At 40.5% G+C, this 24,812-nt stretch overlaps 2 protein-coding genes across 3 annotated transcripts; one reads left to right on the top strand and one right to left on the bottom strand.

Moving 5' to 3' along the window:
* Positions 1-1,000: 1,000 nt before the first annotated feature.
* On the bottom strand, positions 1,001-8,534 carry lrrc41 (leucine rich repeat containing 41). Of its 2 annotated transcripts, none has more exons than XM_020492862.2 (10): positions 8,130-8,534; positions 6,385-6,471; positions 6,097-6,161; positions 4,984-5,797; positions 4,519-4,752; positions 3,983-4,147; positions 3,691-3,792; positions 3,277-3,405; positions 2,731-2,803; positions 1,001-2,449 (listed from the first exon to the last, which is right to left on the bottom strand). In XM_020492862.2, exons 1-10 carry the CDS (start codon positions 8,272-8,274, stop codon positions 2,230-2,232), a joined length of 2,034 nt encoding a protein of 677 aa, XP_020348451.1. In that variant the 5' UTR covers positions 8,275-8,534; the 3' UTR covers positions 1,001-2,229. The 2 variants fall into 2 exon arrangements, 1 of the variants encoding a protein (XP_020348451.1); XR_004211214.1 differs by having other exon boundaries at positions 1,410-2,449; positions 3,277-3,391.
* A 10,106-nt stretch (positions 8,535-18,640) lies between these two features.
* Positions 18,641-21,162, top strand: LOC109898083 (proteasome subunit alpha type-7-like). The gene is made up of 7 exons (XM_020492864.2): positions 18,641-18,932; positions 19,308-19,434; positions 19,589-19,713; positions 19,950-20,072; positions 20,287-20,406; positions 20,641-20,703; positions 20,804-21,162. Exons 1-7 carry the CDS (start codon positions 18,831-18,833, stop codon positions 20,897-20,899), a joined length of 756 nt encoding a protein of 251 aa, XP_020348453.1. The 5' UTR covers positions 18,641-18,830; the 3' UTR covers positions 20,900-21,162.
* The last annotated feature ends 3,650 nt before the right edge of the window (positions 21,163-24,812 follow it).

Consider the following 24,812-nt stretch of genomic DNA (forward strand, 5'->3'; position numbering starts at 1 on the left):
ACTTCAACTGTACATCTCAATTGTCAGTAGAAACCACATTTGTTTAAGCAAGTCTGCCATATCCGCTATGTTTTTTTTTAAGGCAGTAAATGAGGCTTAATGAACTGTTTCGCTGCCAGACAAGGCTCCGCTGAAAGCCAGGTTTAGCAGTGGTAACGTGTTTGGGACAGTTTTATGTAGGCCCAAACAGTTTGTCAGTTATAGTGCAATTCGTGTTGTGTAGTGGCTTTGCTGGGATCCATCCCACATTTAATTTTTGCCCCACCAAGATTTACATGCTAATATCGGCACTGCTACTAGACCAGTGAACATTTATATGGGATGTAATATTTCTTGGGCTCCAAATAGGCTTCTTTCTATTCCTTATGACTGCGCAAAAATGCAAATGCTTTCCGTTTGAGTTATATTAGGTTTTATTTTCATCAATCCACCATACTCTTTTTATAAGGGTGTGTAACAATGTAATAACCATATTAAAGACTATTTTATTTTTATGTAAAGGCAATTCCTAATATGTAATTGTCACCACATCTTTCTTTCCAGTCCATTTTATGTTCTATTCACTGGGTAAATATTCATGTATATTGTCTAAATGTACTTATATTTGTTTTCGATTGAATCGTATAGTTTATTGCCTTGATAACAAAAGTATTTTGTAAAGACGTTAGACAATTTCACTCATGTCAGGATTTATTGAACCAAGACAACTAGCAATTCAACAAACAAGATATTCTAGGTCATGGATGGGCAACTTTGATTGGGGGGGGCTACAAAAAATGTAGGGTCCGCAGTGGCTTGCAGGTCTGCGTACCCACATTCAAACCCACACATGCAGTCAAAGCCTTTTGGGGGCCCTAAGTCAAATTGTTGCCCACCCTCCCCCCAATTTTATCAGCCCCCCTCTTGACAGTAGAGAGAAAATATTGAAGGTTTAGAGCATAGAGAAAATAGGTCAGTTTTAAAGCAAGTTTGCTGCAATTCCACATAGGGACACTCGAAGTTCATCTTAAATGAATCATTGTTTATTAACAGGAAGCTGGAGAGGTCACAGTCAAATGTAGATGCATAAAGTACCGGTCTTAACGGAGCTCTATCGGGGCAGTCCCGTTAGATCTCTTTTATACTGCTTCCACACAAATTATATTTGCATGATTTAGCTTATTCATAATAAATTCATCAATAATGTTTGGTTCATGCATGGGACAGACCAATACCTTACAAGGCTTCTTCTCTCCAAGCTGAAACCTTAAATTTCTCAAAACAAGGTTCTGGGCGTACTGCCAAATTGCAGATACTGATGGTGAGGATTCGTTCAGTCACTTACTTGCATGAACACAGAAATTGGTTATTAGAATTGCACAAACATCGAAGACAGAAATTGGTTTTTAGAAAAGCAGAAACAATACAACTTTCCATCACAAATGTTTGCAGTTTTAATATGATATCAGACTGTAAGTTACAAAATCAAATGGGGTCCCCCGGTCAGTAATTCGACCATGATTAGATTGGTAAGTTAGTCTTGCCAGAAATCTAAAAATGTTTTGATGACATCGGCTAATTGAGTGACTCAGTAACTGATCCGCAGTTGCCTATCCCTGTTCTAGGCCAATGACCCCAAAAAACAACAAACATGATTTTTAAGGGCTGCAGATGCTGCATTACAAACATGACAATATATCAACAATAAAGATGCTGAATAAGCTCTTATGCCATTATTTCACAATTTAAAATGCCAAATATAAGGCCACTTGTATTTATGTAACACATTGTTTTTGGCTTATTAGGCCTGCAACAGCCTTGACATACAAAACAGCAACACATATATGTGTTGTAAACTGGAAAATATTGTTCATACAAATGTTCCTTACAAAATACTTAAAACTGAAGCAATTTCGATTTCCAGGAACTTCTCTTGGGTAGCAGCAAATGTTTGTTCACTTAAGGTTAAGGAACAACATTTTATCCAGGGTAATGTTCAGTTGGTCTGAACTGGAGTGAAACAGGGAAGTACTATCTGTTCTTGTCTAATAAACAATGCTCATATTTTTTTCCCATTGCAAAACATTTTAGTGTTAATAATGTACACAACCCATAATTCGCAGGGTTACGAGGCGAAGTGTTCCCTATCTAGAGGTCTAGGACCAGCTTCCTCTTCCTCACAAAACTGTTCCAAGATCAGCACCTAGAGGCAACTTCACCCTACTCCATTCGCATGACCTAAGACCTAGTTCACATGATGCTGATGTGGTCAGCCATGGTGTCCCTGGAGTTCCAGTGGTCGGTGATGAGGTCACAAAGGTGACTGAGCGAGCCCAGAGCTGTGTCCCTCAGCTCCATGTTTCTGTCCAGTGGGTTGCTCTTCAGGGTGAGGAGTAGTCTCTGGGGAGGACGGTGGGTCTCCAACAACTTCCCTAACTCTAGCAGCTCAGGAGGCTGGATGAAGTTGGAGCTATCAACGACAAAGACAGGAAATACAAGAAACAGAATGGCTACGTTCCAATTTGCCACCCTTCTCTCAAAGTCTGCAGTTGTACACTCTACATCATGGATTTAACAGTGGTGGAACTTGAAACTCCCTACAGCCAATGCTTACACCAATCCACGACAGGGAGTTTGCTTGCACACACTTTGGGGGAAGTGTGGAGAATAGGGACAACTCTTATAAGACAAATTAGGCCTCTTCACAAAATGCCAAAACAGCCTACTGAAATGCTTATAGCAGCTACTTGCCTGATGTCCAGCTCTTTCACTGTGCTTGGTGAGGGTCCTTTGAAGAGTTCCCCCAAAACTGTCACAGTCTTGGCTAAAAGGACAAAATAAAAATAGTTGTTTCAATTCATACACTCAAAAATCGAATTCATACCATCCAGAGGTGTAGTAGCTTTGCGTGATGTATTGTTGTCTCTACCTTCTTGCCTTTGTGCTGTTGTCTGTGCCCAATAGTGTTTGTACCATGTTTTGTGCTGCTATCATGTTGTTGTCATGTGTTGCTGCCATGCTAGGTTGTTGTCTTAAGTCTCTTTTTTATGTAGTGTTCTGGTGTCTCTCTTGTCGTGATGTGTGTTTTGTCCTATATTTTTTAAAATTTTAATCCCAGCCCCAGGTCCCCGCAAGAGACCTGCCTTTTGGTAGGCCGTCATTGTAAATAAGAATTTGTTCATAACTAACTTGCCTAGTTAAATAAAGGTTAAATAAAATAAAAGGTGGCAGGGGCGGGGGATGTAGCATGAAAAGTCTGAACGAAACCTATGAAACAAAGCTAAGTTGGCCTCTTACCGAGGCGGTTTTGAGCCAGGTTGAGAGACTGGAGAGATGGAACCTTTTTGAGAGAATTAACCAGCTGTCGGACGACATCTTCCTTGTCACTGCATTTCTCCAGAAGCCGACAGTCCTTCAATGACAACGCTGTCATTATAGAGCAGACAGGAGAATACAATTAGGATGCATCCCAAATGGCACCGTTTTCCTTTTAGGCCCTTGACAAAAGTAGTGCACTACATAAGGAATAGGGTGCCATTTGAGACACAGCCATAGAATAGACTGGTCAAATGCAAGAGGCTTTGCTTGTTTGTGATATCCATGCTGCATACCACTTTTTAGAGCTGCATACATGTTAGATAAAAACAGATTTAATTTCAATTTTACTACATCACTTGATATAAAAACTACTTCATGGAAATCATTCCTTACCTTCCAACATACAGTAGTTATCCAGTAGCTGGAAGATTGCACAGTGACAATCAGACAGGTTGATATCCTCCAAGGTGAGGTCCTTCAGGTGGCGATTGGACTCTGTCCAAACAATTTTACCATATGGGAGAAAATATACCAAAATATCTCCTACGGCTATGAAGTGTTCCACATACATTGCACATTAAGTTATTGCTGAAGCAATTAGAAGCACACTAATAAAAAAAACTGTTAAATGAAATGTAGTGCTTGTACTCTACGTTGACAGTGGTTTTAAATGACTCCATGTTACCTGCCACTGTGTTGAGGAGGTGGCTGGGTGAGAAGCCAGTTGAGCTATTGATTCCTGAGACGTGAAGTGAGGTGAGGCGAGGAGAGCGTAGCAACACACACATCAGACTCTCCACACTGGTCCTCAATTTGGGTACTTTCACACACAGCTTCTCCAGTGAGAGTTCTAGCAATGAAAAGTTGGGACAAGTTCTCAAATACAATGCAAAAATAAATGCTCTTTGTAGACATCCAATTCTCTGTGACTAAATTTTAAAAAGTAAACATTTATATACCATTGTTTTATAAATATGCAATCCTCATGTCTTAATATGTTAACCTTTCTTATGTTGAGATTTCACTTTTCTTGTTAAATTAATCTCACCTAACCCGACAACTCGCTAAAACTTGATTTTAGTTCAAATCTGCATTTAATCTAAGATGAGGATTACTCTATGTCTGGTAAACCGGCCCCACAAACTACAAAAAAACAAAAACATTTTGTACAGGTTGGATATGAATAACTTTGGGTGGTCCATATACTAGATTGTCGGCCACCTGCATGGTGTGCAGGCTGGGGAATGCTTCTCAGTGGGGCTCTGTGGTACTCTGCTACCGGGTGGATCTCCATGGAGAATGACCTGAGGGTGGGACATGCATTCAGCAGGGACTCCATGAGAGCAGGATGGGTCAGGGACCCCACACTCAGCTCAATCAGGGAGCAGCCTGGTGTAGCAGACAGCTGCTGGAGAGACTCTGCCAGGCTCAACGCATCACCCTCCTCAAAGGTCCCTGCAGACAGAGGCATCAACAACAGAAACACTCGGCCTGTGTCCGAATACACCCTATAGCCTTTATAGTACCCTATTCCCCTTACCCTGGTAGTGCACAATAAAGTGAATAGGGTGCCATTTGGGAGGCAACCAACGAGTGCATTCCACGTTCATAACTGTCCTTTTTAGCATACTCTATCTTTGTAATAAACACATAAAACACAATAGATTGTATAGATTATACACTTACAAGCACTTTGCAGGCTTAGAGAGTGGAGGCACAGCCAAGAAGGCAGGAGAGGAAGCAGTACAGGGAAGACTCCACCCCGGAAGTCATTGATCTTTAGTGAATGGATTTGCCCCTTGTGGCAAATCTCTGTCGAGTGACCAGCCGAGGGTATAAACATCTGGCACAATGGCTTGGGGACCATACATTGGCATGGAGTGCTGGTCAAGTCAAGCTCTGCCTTCGCAGAGGCAATACTCAACCTTGGACGCTTGCATGGGGTCCCACCATTATTATCTTCTTCATCAGGCTCCTCTTTCTCTGGGACCTGGCAGTTGGCTGCCTCAGCATCTCCAGCGCTGCTTCCTGCAGTGTTTGGCGCCTGGCAACATTTGACCATCTCACCTTGCATGGACTCCATTGGACATTGGTGGCTTTTACTCCGAGGTCCCCTGCCATGAAGAATCCAAGCCAGCAGACGAGGATCTGGGCTCTGGTTTATGATGACATCACGGGCTGCCCCGTGGTCCAGTAAACGGTGCAGGGTGTATAAGACATCACTGGGCCACTCTCTGAGCTGAGTGCTCTCTCCCAGTTGAATGCACCTTACACCCTTCTCCAGAACGCTCAGAACGGACCTCCTCGCGAAGAAGTAGCCGTGTGGTCGTGATGTTCGAAGAACCAGGTGCTGGATGTATTTGGCCATGACTAAGAGAAGGGAGTTAAAGTTGACATTCAGGAGGTATTTTGTATCACCTCCGAACCTGAAGCCATAGAAGGCCAAGTTAAAGAGCTTATGCATGCTTATCTCCCTCCATTCATCTTCGGTGAGTATTGTCTGGAAAACAAACAAGAATAACATAATAATTAGGGCAAAGGAACACATTCTCTAGAAGGTATAGTTCAGAACTAGTGTTATAGGGTTCAGAACTAGTGTTTCAGGCTATAGATCACACACATAGCCAACCTTGGAACTAAAACTAGTTATCCGGCTGTTGTTTTGTACTTTTCAACATTCTCAGTGGATTGCCTCACCTTAGTATGTGGTGGAGAGTGAAGTTAACTGCATGATGGAATTTAAATAGTGAAAAAGCCAGATGGTACAAAGGTGGATTATTATGTGGATAAGATACTTACACTCCCTTTGCGAGGCCCAGAGATTCTTCTCAATATTCCTGCCCACACAAAGGAGGTGGAGATTCCTGAAAGACAGACAAATAAAATGTTTAATAGAATAGCAGTAGTTAGCTACCCTCAATGAGCTTCCCCCTGTCTGAAAAATCAGCAGTGTGATTTGAGGCCTGTTGGGTGTTATATAGCGCTGGTCCAGTATGTAATTTGGCTGCGCTGATCTCTCCACTGACAGTCATAGTGAGAGCGTAGCTGACAGAGCCAATGACCAAAGCTAGGCTTTACAGTACTTACCTTTCCGGTTCACTGCAGGCTGAATTCTATCCAGATCAACAATGTTTAAATGCTGCAGGAGCTCCTTGATCAGTGAGATTGGTAGGTCTAAATGGGTAATATTAAAAACGGTTAATTTTCAGGATATTCAGACTACATTTTATCTTGTTTATCCTCTTTAGGATATACAGTCAGTAAGGAACATTCTAGCTAGTCATTACACATAAGAGTCATTGGACAAAGGATTCTTCTGCATGGGGGAGTTTTGTTAAGAGCCCCAACGCTCAATCTGAACATTAACAAATGTCGCTTGAGGTACAGTTTTGGAAGCATTAGGACCTTATCTTTCATATCTGCGAGAAATAATTTGTAAAAAAAACAATAAAAGGTCAAATTGATACACACCTTGATAGGATTAGTGTGCCCACACGGCCATATCTCCATGTTACAGCGCTTGTTTGACAACAGACAACCACCTATGCTAATTGCCTATCTATACTGAACAAAAATATAAAATGCAACATGCAAATATTTCAAAGATTTGACTGAGTTACAGTTCATATAAGGAAATCAGTCAATTGGAATAAATTCATTAGGCCCTAATCTATGGATTTCACATGACTGGGTATACAGATATGCATACCTTTTTTAAAAAAAAGTAGGGTTGTGGATCAGAGAACCAGTCAGTATCTGATGTGACCACCATTTGCCTCATGCAGTGAGACGCACAGAGTTGATCAGGCTGTTGATTGTGGCCTGTGGAATGTTGTCCCACTCCTCTTCAATGGCTGTGCGAAGTTGCAGGATATTGGCGGGAGCTGGAACACGCTGTCTACAAGTCAACCCAGAGCATCCCAAACATTCTCAATAGGTGACATGTTTGGTGAGTAAGCAGGTCATGGAAGAACTGGGACATTTTCAGCTTCCAGGAATTGTGTACAGATCCTTGTGACATGGGACTGTATATTATAATGCTGAAACATGAGGTGATGGCAGCAGATGAATAGCACGACCATGGGCCTCAAGATCTCGTCATGGTATCTCTGTGCATTGAAATTGATAAAAATGCAATTGTGTTTGTTGTCCATAGCTTATGCCTGGCCATACCCTAACCCCACCACGGGGCACTCTGTTCACAATGTTGACATCGTTGGAGAGGGTTTATGTTAGAGACATTAACATTACATTATGTGGCAACAGCGCTGGTGGACATTCCTGCAGTCAGCATGACAATTGCGCACTCTTTCATTTCAGCTCATGAAACATGGGAGCAACACTTTACATGTTGCATTTATATTTGTGTTAAGTGTAGCATGCCCCCGTACACCTGTGTGTAAGTGTAATTCAAGTAGTGTCGTTTCTTTGGATGGAGACACCCATAGCTGTATGGTTCTTCGCAAAACTCCTACAATATAGTTTATTTTTTATTTGAAGGATTCTTTATCGATGAAAGATATGGGCCATATGTTTCAAAAGTCGTATCGCAAGCTATGATTATTGACGTTTCTAAAAGTTAAAACTGCGTCGGGATTGTAGTTCACACGAGTCAGTTGTGGGCGAAGTTAATAATGGCTGAAAACTGTAGGGAGAAGGCAGAATGCCACCTAGCGTTTTCGAGAGCTAGTTTGGGTACCAGTCCATTCATGTATTGTACATGCATTAGCTAAAATAGCTGAGTAACATTTAGCTTTGATGCAACCAAGATCGTCCTTCGTCCAGCACAATGTAAAAAACTCCCTTGGTTGCATCGAAGATGAGACACTTACCTAGAGCTTTTTTGTCTAGTACATCCATGTGACGACTCACTGTTTTGATGCATATCTTCTTCAAGGTGGGTGTAATGGTGGAAGTAACTTTGGCATCCTGCCACTCCTTGGCTCTTCTAATTTGTTCAAGGTAAGGAGCAGGCATGCTCAGTATCAGATGAAAAACGAGGCAGATTAAATAAACATGCAGCAGATCAGCTCCACAGATATCAGTCAGAGAATATTTGCTAATACTCAAGAGTTCAGCTGCGCTATTTCATCATTTAGGCATAATACAAAAAAAAAGATAGCAAAAAACGAGCTAACTAACCAGCAAATGGTTTTAATAAAAAATAAAAACTCCAGCTATCTCTTCAAATTGATGCAGGTCGTAGTTTGGTTCCCCTAGACTTCCGGTGAATCACTTTCTATCAAGACGTCATAGTAGTCAAGGATAAAGAAGTACTTCCGGATCACGTATTTTTGGAATCCTTCAGAATAATAGTCCCGTCCTGTATAAATTGTATATGAATAATTAGTGGTATAATTATGGAAAATATGCGCAATTATCTATATATTTCATACTCGTTATCATACAAATAATAATTAAACGTATTTCTATGAGATATGTCATTATTTTATCAAATAAATAAATGTCAAGCCTAAATTATCAACAATGTTTTTTGTGTGTACTTCGATCATTTATTGCACCATACAAATCTATCTGTAAATTGTGTCGCAGTAAAAGGCTGGTCCATTCTACTCAGGAGAAGTTCAGCTGTCCAACTCCACAGAGTTTACACCCAGAGGAGCGTCGCTGCTCATTTGGCCGGAGCGTATAGTGTGGCCCATCAACATAAATCCAAAAGTATTTTCCATATTGGACATAAATATTGCACCATACAAAATTCTCTGTAAATTGTGTCACATTAAAAATGGCGTCCATTCTACTCAGGAGAACTTCTAGTTTCTAAATCCACAGAGTTTACACCGAGGAGTGACGCTGCTCATTTGGCCTCCCTTATAGAGTGGCCCATCAACTTACAGTGCCTTGCGAAAGTATTCGGCCCCCTTGAACTTTGCGACCTTTTGCCACATTTCAGGCTTCAAACATAAAGATATAAAACTGTATTTTTTTGTGAAGAATCAACAACAAGTGGGACACAATCATGAAGTGGAACGACATTTATTGGATATTTCAAACTTTTTTAACAAATCAAAAACTGAAAAATTGGGCGTGCAAAATTATTCAGCCCCTTTACTTTCAGTGCAGCAAACTCTCTCCAGAAGTTCAGTGAGGATCTCTGAATGATCCAATGTTGACCTAAATGACTAATGATGATAAATACAATCCACCTGTGTGTAATCAAGTCTCCGTATAAATGCACCTGCACTGTGATAGTCTCAGAGGTCCGTTAAAAGCGCAGAGAGCATCATGAAGAACAAGGAACACACCAGGCAGGTCCGAGATACTGTTGTGAAGAAGTTTAAAGCCGGATTTGGATACAAAAACATTTCCCAAGCTTTAAACATCCCAAGGAGCACTGTGCAAGCGATAATATTGAAATGGAAGGAGTATCAGACCACTGCAAATCTACCAAGACCTGGCCGTCCCTCTAAACTTTCAGCTCATACAAGGAGAAGACTGATCAGAGATGCAGCCAAGAGGCCCATGATCACTCTGGATGAACTGCAGAGATCTACAGCTGAGGTGGGAGACTCTGTCCATAGGACAACAATCAGTCGTATATTGCACAAATCTGGCCTTTATGGAAGAGTGGCAAGAAGAAAGCCATTTCTTAAAGATATCCATAAAAAGTGTTGTTTAAAGTTTGCCACAAGCCACCTGGGAGACACACCAAACATGTGGAAGAAGGTGCTCTGGTCAGATTAAACCAAAATTGAACTTTTTGGCAACAATGCAAAACGTTATGTTTGGCGTAAAAGCAACACAGCTCATCACCTTGAACACACTATCCCCACTGTCAAACATGGTTCAAATTGATGGGAAGATGGATGGAGCCAAATACAGGACCATTCTGGAAGAAAACCTGATGGAGTCTGCAAAAGACCTGAGACTGGGACGGAGATTTGTCTTCCAACAAGACAATGATCCAAAACATAAAGCAAAATCTACAATGGAATGGTTCAAAAATAAACATATCCAGGTGTTAGAATGGCCAAGGCAAAGTCCAGACCTGAATCCAATCGAGAATCTGTGGAAAGAACTGAAAACTGCTGTTCACAAATGCTCTCCATCCAACCTCACTGAGCTCGAGCTGTTTTGCAAGGAGGAATGGGAAAAAATTTCAGTCTCTCGATGTGCAAAACTGATAGAGACATACCCCAAGCGACTTACAGCTGTAATCGCAGCAAAAGGTGGCGCTACAAAGTATTAACTTAAGGGGGCTGAATAATTTCGCACGCCCAATTTTTCAGTTTTTGATTTGTTAAAAAAGTTTGAAATATCCAATAAATGTCGTTCCACTTCATGATTGTGTCCCACTTGTTGTTGATTCTTCACAAAAAAATACAGTTTTATATCTTTATGTTTGAAGCCTGAAATGTGGCAAAAGGTCGCAAAGTTCAAGGGGGCCGAATACTTTCGCAAGGCACTGTAAATCCAATCGTTTTTCATATTGGACATGCATATTGCCCATGTTTCTACAAATAAATACTAACAAATCACAAACTGCTGGGAAACACCAATAAAAAGATGAGTCACTAGAAAAGTAGAAAAGCACAACAACCCAAAACATAATTACACAAAATAAATGTTTAAGAATTACAAGTCGTACATTGAAAGCTGACCTAAAATCTTTGTATTCAAACTTTGCTAATATAAACATAACTAATGCTTATGAATTTAAACAAGAATATTTACAAGAATATCAACACAACTTCCATTTGGTTCTTTTGTGATTTCAGCAAATGCCCTTGGCGAGGAACATCACATCTCAAAGGTCCCAGGCTTTCAGTTCCTGAAAGACAAAATTACACCTCTGAGAATCATGCACCATATAACATTCAACAGGTGATTATTCTTTCACATCCAGTCTTGGAAAAGTACGTGAAATAATTATTTTCCAGTAAGATCACACTAACTATAGAGACCCAAAACCTCAAATTATGTCCATAAAGATTGTCTTTCAATAAACCCTCCAGTACAATTGATAAGATTACTTAATTCATTGTATGAGTCATTCATTACACAACAGGTGTTTCATAAAATTATATTTTCCTCAAATTCATGACTTCCTTGATCTCATTAATCATTTAAATAAAAATATCAAATTTTTTAAATAATTTATATAAATAAGAATAATTCAGAAGGTAACTTGTCATTTCATGCAAGTCATTCAAAAATGAATACGTCATCTTAAATCCACATGAAAGTATAGAGCTTTAATTCATTGTTCAGCTCCAACTTTCTAAGTAAATACTTAATTTCTGTCAACACATACGACAGACAGTCTCTCATACCCTTGTGACAAAATCGATTAATGCTTCCTCCAAAAAGGACTGCTTTGGAAAACAAACATATAGATACCACAACTTCTGCTATCTGTATGTTTTATACATATAGGGCATTGATGACAGAATTCATAGTCGATACTAATATCCACCAGAACTCCATGACATGCCAAGTATTGCATGGCCAGGTATTTTTGCAGTTGGTACATAATGCCCTCAAGCTCCATTTCATATAGCTGTAAGGAGTTCATTATTCTACAACTTAATGATATGTTTGTACCGTTTGTCACTCTCTGATTCTTGTCAATTGCTATGGATACCCAATGTGAGGATCTCAGATTCACAGGTATTATCACTACCTCAAAACACCACCAATTGAACACTGCTTCTAGGACCTTTGGTAGAACATCTATGTTTTGCCAATAGACGTTATGCAATTCTTTGCTACCAAAAGATGCAGGAGCCATTAATACATTATTTTATTTCTTGTGAGATTTCACTTGACTGTTGTAAACATCTATAATCCCACCATTAAGCAACTTTCCATTTCGTAGTGTATCATAATCCTCTCTACTTGTTGGACATGGTAGGCACTTAGACGGACTGGGAATTTTGCCAGGTGAATACTTGTCATTCCATTGGTCAGTGCACAAGTTAGTGGTCTGTTTCCGATGTGTTCTTCTATATGCTACCAAAACAAATGAAGCTTCAGAAAATAAATGTTAGACTAATTCAAAGATATAGGCTAGTGGAGATTTTGATCTTTGAGTACAGTTAATGTACCAAAGTTTATCCTAAGAGTTTGTGTACATTTTAAAAAATGTATATTTATCTGAAAATGTCATTACACTAGACAATTCATATGTGTGCTTGCTATGTCTGCTGGACAGAGTAAAATGTGTAGGTAAATTGTTTTTTGTTGTCATATAACCATTTTACTAGTAGTGTCTGTGGTGCATGGAGTACATAGCTTTGATGAATATTGCAAGAAGTATTGCACATGCTAGAAGTCCCGCTCTGTTGGGCCAATTGCTGTTCAAGATACATTTCAGATGACGGGATCAAAGGTTATCTTACTTCAACGATAAGATCTTTCCTATTCTTGCTATCAACCACTACCTTATTATCACACTGGCTGCAAATGAGAAAATCTAGACTGTGAATATAGAGTAGATCATTTGTTAAGACATTTTCCAGAAGTACTTGTTTAGCAAAGTCCTCAATGTTTGTCAGATCATTGTATTTCACTCATTGCTATACCATCAACTGTGAAACCTTTAACAATGTTAATCTATTCCACTGTTTGATGGCTTGAGTGAAAGGTGGACAACAAGGCCTATGTTGCTGGATAGCACTTTATAATGTAGATTGACATTCTGTTAAAGCTGACGTCTGACTAAGAAAGGCTAACATAGGTCAAGCGCAACCCTTAGCATAACAGAGCTTTTCTCCATCAATTTCTCCACGAGGGCAAATTTGAAAATAAATCACTCCGTCTGTGTTTTCATTACGCTTGGAAATGTATGATATATGCAAGTCATCTGCCTTCAATTCAAAACCATCAAAAATCAACTGTGACCAGTAGTGCCCCTTTTTTGCTGTTTTGCCTGAGTGGCATATTACCGAGCTCAATCTGTATGCCTGCCTGTTGTCGCCAGCTGGAATGTCAATACTACAAGATGGGGATATTGGATCTCGCCTTATATACCATCATCACATTTGTTGTGTTAAAGCCTGAATTCAAAATGTACATATACAAAAAATCCATAATAACAAAGTGAAAACATGTTTTTAGACATTTCTGCAAATTTATTGGATATTAAATACAGAAATATCTAATTTACATAAGTATTCACACCCCTGAATCATTACATGTTAGAATCACCTTTGGCAGAGATTACAGCTGCAAGTCTTTCTGGGTAAGACTCTAAGAGCTTTGCACACCTGTTTTGTGCAATATTTGCACATTATTCTAAGAAAATTTCTTCACGCTCTGTCAAGTTGGTTGTTGATCATTGTTAGACAGCCATTTTCAAGTCTTGTCATACATTTTCAAGTCGATCTAAGTCAAAACTAACTAGGCCACTCAGGAACATTCAATGACGTCTTGGGAAGCAACTCCAGTGTATATTTGGCATTGTGTTTTAGGTCATTGTCCTTCTAAAAGGTGAATTTGTCTCCAAGTGTCTGTTGGATTTTGTTTCTGCTTAGCTCTATTCCGTTTCTTTTTATCCTAAAAAACTCCCTAGTCCTTTCCGATGACAAGCATACCCATAACATGATGCAGCCACCACAATGCTTGAAAATATGAAGTTGTACTTAGTGATATGTTGTGCTGGATTTGCCACAAACATAACCTTTTGTATTCAGGACCTAAAGTTAATTTCTTTACCACATTGTTTGCTGTTTTACTTTAGTGCCTTATTGTAAACAGGATGCATGTTTTGGAATATGTTTATGTACAGGCTTCCTTCTTTTCACTCTGTCATTTAGGTTAGTATTGTGGAGTAACTACAATGTTGTTGATGCATCCACAGTTTTCTCCTTTCACAGCCATTAAACTCTGTAACTGTTTTGAAATCCCTGAGTGGTTTTCTTCCTCTCCATCAACTAAGCTAGGAAGGATGATTGTACCGTTGTAGTGACTGGGTGTATTGATACACCATCCAAAGTGTAATTAATAACTTCACCATGCTCAAAGGGATATTACATGTCTGCTTTTTGTATTTCTACTCATCTACCAATAGGTGCCCTTCTTTGCAAGGCATTGTAAAAACCTCCCTGGTCTTTGTGGTTGAATCTGTGTTTGAAATTCCCTGCTGGACTAAGGGACCTTACAGATAATTATGTGTGGGTTTCAGAGAAATCTGTTAAATCTGCTCATGCCACTCCCTCTACTTCTCGTCCTGTGTCTCCCTAACCTGCCGCCACTCTCCCAGTGCTCTCTCCCTCTTCCTCTTTGTGTGTGTGTGTGTGTGTGTGTGTGTGTGTGTGTGTGTGTGTGTGTGTGTGTGTGTGTGTGTGTGTGTGTGTGTGTGTGTGTGTGTGTGTGTGTGTGTGTGTGTGTGTGTGTGTGGGCGAGACAGATGTGCTGGAGGCAGATCAGATCCCCACCAGCTGCAACCTGTTCCATAATCAAGATCTCAACAAATACTCAGCCCTGCCACTTCCATGCTGTAAGATTGTAACCTCTGCTCAGTCAGTCTGCGGTATATGCTGTCCGGCCATCGCTCGGCCATATATTTATATGTACATATTCTTATTCATTCCTTTACACTTGTGTGTCTAAGGTAGTTCATGAGCGTTTCACGTTCAGAGCACACACTGGACGCTCTGGCCAAAGAGTAGGGTTGATCCGAACATTCTGACCTCACAACAGCAGTCAAGCACCCAAGCTAACTGACTAACATTAGCTACCTTGCGAGCTACTTCCAGAAACATACTGAGAGAACACCCCACTCTGACCATTTTACTCGCCCTAGCAGAGCTGGTTAGGCTGTTTTCATGTTATCCAAAGCACTGTAACTGTACTGCTGGCAACAATTTATTTACGTTTTTTTGCCAATGTTTACTGACACCGGCCATATAGCGTTCGTAAATACTTCAGTTATTCTGCGCTCTGGCACACTAAAATGAGCATCTTTTGTTCAGACATGTAGCTAGCTAGCTAGGTAAACAATTAACCATAATCCCAACTCATGACGCTACTACCCTGCATGAATCTACAGGTAGACTAACCAACCAGGTTCAATGTTAGCTAGCTAACATTAGGCTATAACTAGTGTCTCTGAGATATGAATTATAAGATCATACACGAAACGTTAGTTAGCGAGTAAGCCAGCTAACGTTAGCTAGCTAGCTAACAGTACACTTTAACTTGAAATTAAAAGACCTTATGTCAAAATTATAAACGTGAAATATCTGAAAATGTTACCCGTGGTCTGAAATCGGAGTAGATAGCCAGAACAAATTACCAGCGAGTACGTCTATCAACAGCAGCTTCATTAAATAGAATCCGCAAAACACCAGTCTCAACGTCAACAGTGAAGAGGCGACTCCGGGAAGATGTCCTTCTAGGCAGAGTTCCTCTGTCCAGTGTCTGTGTTCTTTTTCCCATCTTAATCTTTTATTTTTATTGGCCAGTCTGAGATATGGCTTTTTCTTTGCAACTCTGCCTATAAGGCAGATAATCATTTGATAATACAGAAAGTAACCACCACAGCACACAGCCTAGACAACGCAGGAGTGGCTTCGGGACAAGTCTCTGAATGTCCTTGAGTTGCCCAGCCAGAGCCCGGACTTGAACCCGTTCTAACATCTCTGGAGAGACCTGAAAATAGCTGTGCAGCAACGCTCCCCATGCAACCTGACAGTTTGAGAGGATCTGCAGAGAAAAATGGGAGAAACTCCCCAAATACAGGGGTGCCAAGATTGTAGCATTATACCCAAGAAGACTTAAGGCTGTCATCGCTGCCAAAGGTGCTTCAACAATGTACCGAGTAAAGGGTCTGAATGCTTATGTAAGTGTGACATTTCCATGTTTTATAAATTACATTTCTAAAAATGTGTTTTTGCTTTGTCATTATGGGGTATTGCATATAAATTGATGAGGGAACAACAATTTAATCCATTTTGGAATAAGGCTCTAACGTAACAAAATGTAGAAAAAGTCAATGGGTCTGAATAGTTTCAGAATAGGGGCCACTGTATGTCTGTTATAAAAAGATGTGCTGTTTTTTGACACAAAGATCAACTGTACTAGTTGCTCAGGCTTTGATCTTGTCCCATCTTGAGTACTGTCCGGTAATATGTTCAGGTGCAGCAAATAAATACCTAGCAAAGCCACAGCTGGCTCAAAACAAATCATCACCTCTTGCCCTTAAATGCACACAGAATTAACATCAACATCATGCATGATAGTGTTTCATGAGGGTTGAGGAGAAATTGACTACTTCTCTTTCAGTCTTTTTAAGAAACATTTGTGTGTTGAAAATGCCTAACCAGTTGTATAATCTATTTGCATACACTTCAAACAGACATACAATCCCCACCAGACATGCCACTATGGGCTTCTTCACGGTACCAAAACCAAAAACAGATTTACTGCGTCGCTCAGTTATCTATAGAGCCATGCCAATGTGGAATGCTCTGCCAACAGAGGGAACTCAGGCAAAAAGCAAGTTTAGCTTTAAAAAACAGTTCAAAAACACATTGTATCACAGCATCTCTCCTCTTTCTAAAGATCTAATTTAACTGTACTGTATATCAGAATATATTATGAATATTCATATATGAATAGTCTGTAAATAGTATTTTAGTTGTCCCTTCGTGTCTCCTATATTTAAATTATTATTTTATGTTGTTATTGTCTATTTGTCATGTGTTTGTACTCAATGTTTTATGTTGACCCCAGGAAGAGTAGCTAATGGGATCCTAATAAACTAAACTGAACTAAACCCAACTAACAGTCCACTCCTGTCCTTGATCTGACCCTGTCCATACCCCACTGACTGTCCCCTTCTCTCCTTTACTAATTATTCATATTTATATATTTTTAATAAAGGACTAGTGTTCCTTTATTAAAGTGACTAGTTCCATTATTAAAGTGACCAATGATTCCATGTCTACAGTATGTACATAGGGTAGCAGCCTTTAAGGTGCAGGGTTGAGTAACGGGGAGCTAGCCGGCAGAGTGATGGCTATTTAACAGTCTGATGGCCTTGAGTTAGAAGCTGTTTTTCAGTCTCTCAATTCGAGCTTTGATGCCCCTCGCCTTCTGGATGATAGCGGGGTGAACATGCAGTGGCTCGGATGGTTGATGTCCTTGATGATCTTTTTGGCCTTCCTGTGACATCGGGTGCTGTATGTGTCCTGGAGGGCAGGCAGTGTGCCCCTGGTGATGCGTTGGGCAGAACGCACCACCCTCTGGAGAGCCCTGCGGTTGCAGGTGGTGTAGTTGCTGTACCAGGCGGTGATACAGCCCAACAGGAGGCTTTCAATTTTGCATCTGTAAAAGTTTGTGAGGGTCTTAGAGGCCAAGACAAATTTCTTCAGCCTCCGGAAGTTGAAGTTACGCCTTCTTCACCACACTGTCTGTGTGGGTGGACCATTTCAGATTGCAGTGGTGTAAAGTACTTATGTAAAAATACTTTAAAATACTACTTAAGTCATTTTTTGGGGTATCTGTCCTTTACTTTACTATTTATATTTTTTACAACTTGTACTTTTACTCCACTACATTCCTAAAGAAAAAAATGTACTTTCTAATCCATGCATTTTCCCTGACACCCAAAGGTACTTCTTACATTTTGAATGCTTGTTCAATTCACGCACTTATAGAGAAAATCTCTGGTCATCCCTGCTGCATCTGATCTGGCAGACTCACTAAACACAAATGCTTTGTTTGTAAATTATGTCTGATTTTTGGAGTGTGCCCCAGGCTATCCATACATTTAAAAAAAAACAATAAAATCATGTGCTCTGGTTTGCTTAATATAAGGAATTCGAAATGATTCATACTTTTACTTTTAATACTTAAGTATATTTAAAACCAAATACTTTTTGACTTTTATTCAAGTAGTATTTTACTGGGTGACTCACTTTTCCTTGAGTCACTTTATATTAAGCTATCTTTACTTTACTCAAGTATGACAATTGGGTACTTTATCCACCACTGTCAGATTGTCAGTGATGTGTACTCCGAGGAACTTGACTGTACAGTCGATGTGGATAGGTGCGTGCTCCCTCTGCTGTCTCCTGAAGTACACAAGATTTTTACTATTATTATGAATAGTAGCCTTGTAACTGTTACCATGACAACTATCTAGTAATCATTACTTTTAATGCTGTCAACAATAAGGTCAATGCTATAATATAATTTGTGCTATAAAGGCAATTCACTTCATTTATTTTTTCATATTGTTAAACTAAGTCTGCTAACATTTCATCATAAAAATTTTACAAATTTCGACCACTTGTATTATTTTTCACGATCTTAATTCCAGACTTGTATTTTGAAGGAAAATCACAGAGGTCACGGCCTTATGCCTGCTTAGTCTTGCTTGTTCTTGCTGGTGGAACGGACGTGATGGGATCAAACGCACCGCCCTTTCAGCGTTTCCATACCAGCGCATGCGCAAATTGGTACCATTCCAAAGCTGTCATTGGTCCAAAGCCTTAGCGGGTTGTTTAGCTAACAGGTGAACACTTCGTATTTTTTATTTATTTAACTTTTCTTAGTAGTTAGATATGGCCGCTAGATATGATAGAGCTATAACGGTCTTTTCCCCCGATGGACACCTGTTTCAAGTGGAATATGCGCAAGAGGCTGTGAAAAAAGGCTCGACTGCGGTGAGTGTTATTAGCTAACGTTAGTTAGCTTAACTAGGCAAGCTAGTTAGCTAGCTACTTGACGTTGCGTTTGGTTTCCAGTCTTAACTAAGATACTTCAGTTGCTTTGTGAAGTCGAATTGACAGTGGATTGTAGTTTTAGCTGCAGAGAAGCATCTTGCTCATTTTCAAGCTAGCTAGTTACATAGTTAGCAGATAGTTAACGTTACTTACACATCGGGGCCAGCATGACTTGCATGTTGTTGCTAACCTGCCAACTATCCCAGCTAGCTAAAGTTGCTGAACAGGTCGTCTTTATGCTCATCTCAGAAAAATGATATCTGTATAACCTCATATGAAGCTATGCAGACTAAGCATTCTTCTTAATGTGTACAGGTTGGCATCCGTGGTAAAGACATTGTCGTTCTGGGTGTTGAGAAAAAGTCTGTCGCTAAACTCCAAGAGGAGAGGACTGTACGCAAGATCTGTGCACTGGATGATCATGTGTGCATGGCATTTGCAGGTAATGGGAATAGTTATCATTTAGCCTGTGCTGTGTATTTCAGATGCAAGGCCTGCTTTTTAGTGTGTGGAAGAGTAAGTGTTTTGTGTTGGTTTTGAGTAATAGGCCTGAAATGTATGACGTGTCTAATATTGTCTTTCTCCTGTCCTTCCAGGTCTGACGGCAGATGCTCGTATAGTTATCAACAGAGCGAGGGTAGAGTGTCAGAGCCACAGGCTCACTGTAGAGGACCCTGTTACGGTGGAGTACATCACACGCCACATCGCTACACTCAAACAGGTAGGCTGACACTGGTATGAAAATGTGTCGTTGCCACACTCCACTCAAGTGTTCATTCGGGCACGCTGTAGTGAAACACTGCAACAGAAAATGAAAGTGAGTTTCTTATTAGTAGTGGTAGTCATCTCTGTTTCACTTCTCTACCATTTGGTGCCTAATGAACATGACCCTGGCATTTTCTCACACACAAACACCTTGAGTAAGAATGTATCTCTCTCTTAACCCTCCTCCTCCAGCGCTACACGCAGAGTAACGGACGAAGACCCTTCGGTATCTCTGCTCTAATCGTGGGCTTCGACTCTGATGGAACCCCACGGCTGTACCAAACCGACCCGTCTGGAACATACCATGCCTGGAAGGTGTGTGGCAGACAGTGGCCTCATGTCTGGCTTTATGGATAGAAAGCAGAACACACATGCCCACACTAGTACTGGCTTTATTCAACCTATTTGGGGTTTTTAAGAAATGGTGTAGTATATTGCCTTGGATGTGTGGTTTAATCAGTCAAACTGTTTTGTAAGGTTACTTGCTTAGCTTTTTTTGTTGGGAACCTCTCCATCTACTCTTCTGCAGGCTAATGCTATCGGTCGCAGTGCAAAGACTGTCCGGGAGTTTCTGGAGAAGAACTACACAGAGGAGTCCATTGCCACTGACAACGAGGCTATAAAGCTGGCCATCAAAGCCCTTTTGGAGGTAGGCTAGTACCAGCACTTGCCTGATCCACACCATATGGCCAAGGCGAGCTGTACTAGGCTAACCTGATTATGTGTCCACTATAGTTGCTGGAAAGGACTGTGAAATGAAAATATCTACGCCGGCAACTATGGTTTGGGTCGGTTCTATAGTGTAAATCGGGCAACTAAGTCACTCATGGTGGTTGATGGTAATGAACAACAGCATGCTGACCTCCTGACCCTATCCTCACAGGTCGTCCAGTCAGGAGGAAAGAACATTGAGCTGGCTGTGATCAGGAGAAATCAGTCATTGAAGGTACACGCACTAATAGCTCAAAAGCAGTTAACTGATTTATTCTCTGGATGGATGGATTTTGTAATCATTACTAATTCCCTGTTTTGTACATATTTCTCAGCTTTTGGAGTCTAAAGAAATTGAAACCCTTGTGACTGAAATCGAGAAGGAGAAAGAAGAGGAGGCAGAGAAGAAGAAGCAGAAGAAATCAACATAAATCAAATTGGTCTTTCACATCACCTGTTTTCACTTTGTGTGAGGATAGGATACGTTTCAATTCAGGGTGACTGCATTCAATACCCACTGTATCCAACAACACACACTCCTGTCTCCATTTCTTTTGTAGTGTGGTTACATTAGCTATAACCATTCTGTTCACTTATGTTAGCACATTACCCTGAACTGAAGCATTCCAAAAATAATGCGGTTTATTAATGTAATATTGAACAATAAAATTCACCTTTTTGTATTTTCAACTGACCAAATGTCTCATTTACATGTTATCAAGGATTGAGAACAAAAACAACTTTCCCCCTCAGAAATTGATCTGTATGCAATTGCTTACTCTAAATAGCAAATAGAATAGAACCAAGAGATGAGAATTGTTACGCATTTTTTGCAAATGGGATAGCATTGGCCAATTTAGTTGTGTAGCGTACCTTTATGTGCAAATAATAGGTACCAGTCTTTCCAGAATTTCTATAGTGAAACTGAATATGGTTCATGTGCTCACCTTTGGGGATTCTTGGCTTGCAGGCAGCATCAATTCTGGAAACCAGTTTATTGAATTTTTTTGTTAGGCAAGAACACATTACAAAACCACTGTACACGTCTAAATAATATAAGATGACAGATCACATTTCATCATTCATCAAAGATTGCATTGTAATATTCTATAGTCAGTTTCACAGGTTTTAAAGCGGTGTGGCAATTTGTATGTGTCTTTTCTGGGGCTTGGGAGTTTTTCCTTATCTCATGACCTGGTTAGGTTAAATTTGGGGTCCTATATTCGTAGTCTACAGTGCAACAAAATATTATTATACACTGAACAAAATGAGCTGAAATAAAATATCCAAGAAATATTCCATACATAGAAAAAGCTTATCAAAAATGTTGCGTAAAAATTTGTTGACATGCCTGTTGGTGAGCATTTGCCAAGATAATCCATCCACCAGACAGGTGTGGGATATCAAAAAACTGATTATACAGCATGATCATTACACAGGCGGACCTTTAAAAGGCCACAAAAATGCCGTTTTGTTACAACACAATGCCACAGATATCGCAAATTAAGGGAGTGTGCAATTAGCATGCTGACTGCAGGAATGTTCACCAGAGCTGAAAATTACATTTTAATTTATCTTCCTTAGCAGGCTGACACCACTTGCATGCGCGAGTGTTGCAAAATAAATGTAGAGATCTATGTTATTCAATTATTGCACCCACACTGCTTGTGTGCGCCATCGAGTGTCTGCTTTGCCAAGGGCTAAAATAGAAATAAGTTCTATTTCTGACGCAGATCTCGCTGCAAGTCCTGCCTCTCCCATCTCATTGGTTCATAGAAACAGGTACCCACGTGCCATTTCCTCATTGGTTATACCCACGTGGGTGACTGAAAGACAAATGAGGTCGGTGGCGGTAATGCACCTAATTTATATAAGTTGCCAATCGCAATATAAAGTCCAGAGAGGAAGAAGCCTGGAAGGAGGAGAGATGACTAGAAACGATTCGGTTGACCGTTTAATGTGTGGATTAATTGTCGGAGTAGAGGACCTTGTGCATTTCAGGTAAAATAACAACTCAATGTTTATATCCCATGACAAATTAGCTAGCAACAGCAAGCAATCTAAATAGGACAAAATAGTTTGCAAGTGCAAGCTAACTAGCTAAATTGCCATACATGTTTAATGCTTTTCAACCTGTCCCGAAATTAATGTAATTGGTTCAGAGTTTGTTTTGAAATTTTAACCTGCGTGTCGTGATCGCGTTTGGTGTGGGACAAAATAAATGTATGCACGATGATGCACGCACGCAGCCGTATTAGGTTCCGTGTAAGCCCCCCTCCGTATTCGAGAATTTGAGACTACATCCAACTAGCCTCACAACCACAGACCACGTGAAACTATGCCAGCCCAGGACCTCCACATCTGGCTTCCTCACCTGCGGGATGGTCTGAGACCAGCCACCCAGACAGCTGATTAAAGTTTTGCACAACTGAAGAATTTCTATACAAACTGCCAGAAACCATCTCAGGGAAGCTCATCTGCATCCTCATCGTCCGTTGGCTTCGTAACTTACTTCAGTGGGAAAATGCTTACCTTCGATGGACACTGGCACACTTGCTCTTCATGGATGAATCCCGGTTTCAACTGTACCGGGCAGATGGTAGACTGTGTTTGGCGTCGTGTGGGCGAGGGGTTTGCTGATGTCAACGTTGTGAACAGACATAAGCTACGGACAATGAACTCAATTGCATTTTATCAATGGCAATTTGATTGCATAGAGATACTGTGATGAGATCTTGATGCCAATTGCCGTGCCATTCATCTGCCACCATCACCTAATTTTTCAGCATGATGATGCATGGCGCCATGTCGCAAGGATCTGTACACAATTCCTGGAAGCTGAAAATGTCCCAGTTCCACCGTGGAACTGGGACACCATACTAACCAGACATGTCACCCACTGATCAGGTTTGGGATGCTCTGGACCGAAGTGTACGATAGCGTGTTCCAGTTCCCACCAATATCAAGCAACTTCGCACAACCATTGAAGAGGAGTGGTAAAACATTCCACAGGCCACAGTCAACAGCCTGATCAACTCTATGCAATGGAGATGTGTTGATGGTGGTCACACCGTATAGTGACTGGTTTTCTGATCAACGCACCTACCAACAGATGCATATCTGTATTCCCAGCCATAATCCATAGATTAGGTCCTAATACATTTTATTTCAATTGACTAATTTCATTATTCCGACTCTTACAATGTCAGATACTGTAGGACCAAAGGACATTTAATCTCTGATATAATATAAGCATTATATTGTTGTATATTTTGAGTATATAGTGCATTCAGAAAGTATTCAGACCCCTTGACTTTTTCCACATTTTGTTATGTGACAGCCTTATTCTAAAATGTATTAAATTATAATTTTTTCCTCATCAATCTACACATAATACCCCATAACGACAAAGCGAAAACCGTTTTTAGAAATGTTTGCAAATACCTTATTTACGTAACTATTCAGACCTTTAGCTATGAGACTCAAAATTGAGTTCAGGTGCATCCTGTTTCCATTGATCATCCTTGAGATGATTTTACATCTCGATTGGAGTCGACTTGTGGTAAATTCAATTGATTGGACATGATTTGGAAAGACACATAGTTGACCGTGCATGTCAGAGCAAAAAACAAAGCCATGAGGTCAAAGGAATTCTCCGTAGAGCTCCAAGACAGAATTGTGTCAAGGCACAGATCTGGGGAAGGGTACCAAAACATTTCTGCAATATTGAAGGTTCCCAAGAACACGGTTGCCTCCATCATTCTGGAATGGAAAGTGTTTGGAACCACCAATACTCTTCCTAGAGCTGGCCGCCCGACCAAGCAATCTGGGGAGAAGGGCCTTAGTCGGGGAGGTGACCAACAACCCGATGGTCACTCTCACATAGATCCAGAGTTCCTCTATGGAGATGGGATAACCTAGAAGGACAAACATCTCTGCAGCACTCCACCAATCAGGCCTTTATGGTAGAGGGGTCAGATGGAAGCCACTCCTCAGTAAAAGGCACATGACAGCCTACTTGGAGGCAACTAAAGGACTCTCAGATCATGAAAAACAAGATTATCTGGTCTGATGAAACCAAGATTGAACTCTTTGGCCTGAATGCCAAGAGTCATGTCTGGAGGAAACCTGGCACCATCCCTATGGTGAAGTAAGGTGGTAGCATTATGTTGTGGGGATGTTTTTCCGCGGCAAGGACTGAGAGACTAGTCAGGACCGAGGGAAAGATGAACAGAACAAAGTACAGAGAGATCCTTAATGAGAACCTGCTCCAGAGTGCTCAGTACCTCAGACTGGGGCAAAGGTTCACCTTCCAACTAGACAACGACACTAAGCACACAGCCA

This window comes from Oncorhynchus kisutch, linkage group LG10, assembly GCF_002021735.2.
Source record: "Oncorhynchus kisutch isolate 150728-3 linkage group LG10, Okis_V2, whole genome shotgun sequence".
NCBI classification, from domain to species: Eukaryota; Metazoa; Chordata; class Actinopteri; order Salmoniformes; family Salmonidae; genus Oncorhynchus; species Oncorhynchus kisutch.

Excerpts from the sequence above, each read along its gene's own strand:
- LOC109898083 (XM_020492864.2), top strand. The coding sequence starts at position 18,831 with ATGGCCGCTAGATATGATAGAGCTATAACGGTCTTTTCCCCCGATGGA. Across the intron at positions 19,435-19,588 it reads TGTGTGCATGGCATTTGCAG|GTCTGACGGCAGATGCTCGT; the intron begins GTAATGGGAATA and ends CTGTCCTTCCAG. Across the intron at positions 20,407-20,640 it reads CCATCAAAGCCCTTTTGGAG|GTCGTCCAGTCAGGAGGAAA; the intron begins GTAGGCTAGTAC and ends CTATCCTCACAG.
- lrrc41 (XM_020492862.2), bottom strand. The coding sequence starts at position 8,274 with ATGCCTGCTCCTTACCTTGAACAAATTAGAAGAGCCAAGGAGTGGCAG. Across the intron at positions 3,406-3,690 it reads TAACTACTGTATGTTGGAAG|CGTTGTCATTGAAGGACTGT; the intron begins GTAAGGAATGAT and ends CTATAATGACAG. Across the intron at positions 2,804-3,276 it reads CCTGGCTCAAAACCGCCTCG|CCAAGACTGTGACAGTTTTG; the intron begins GTAAGAGGCCAA and ends TTGTCCTTTTAG.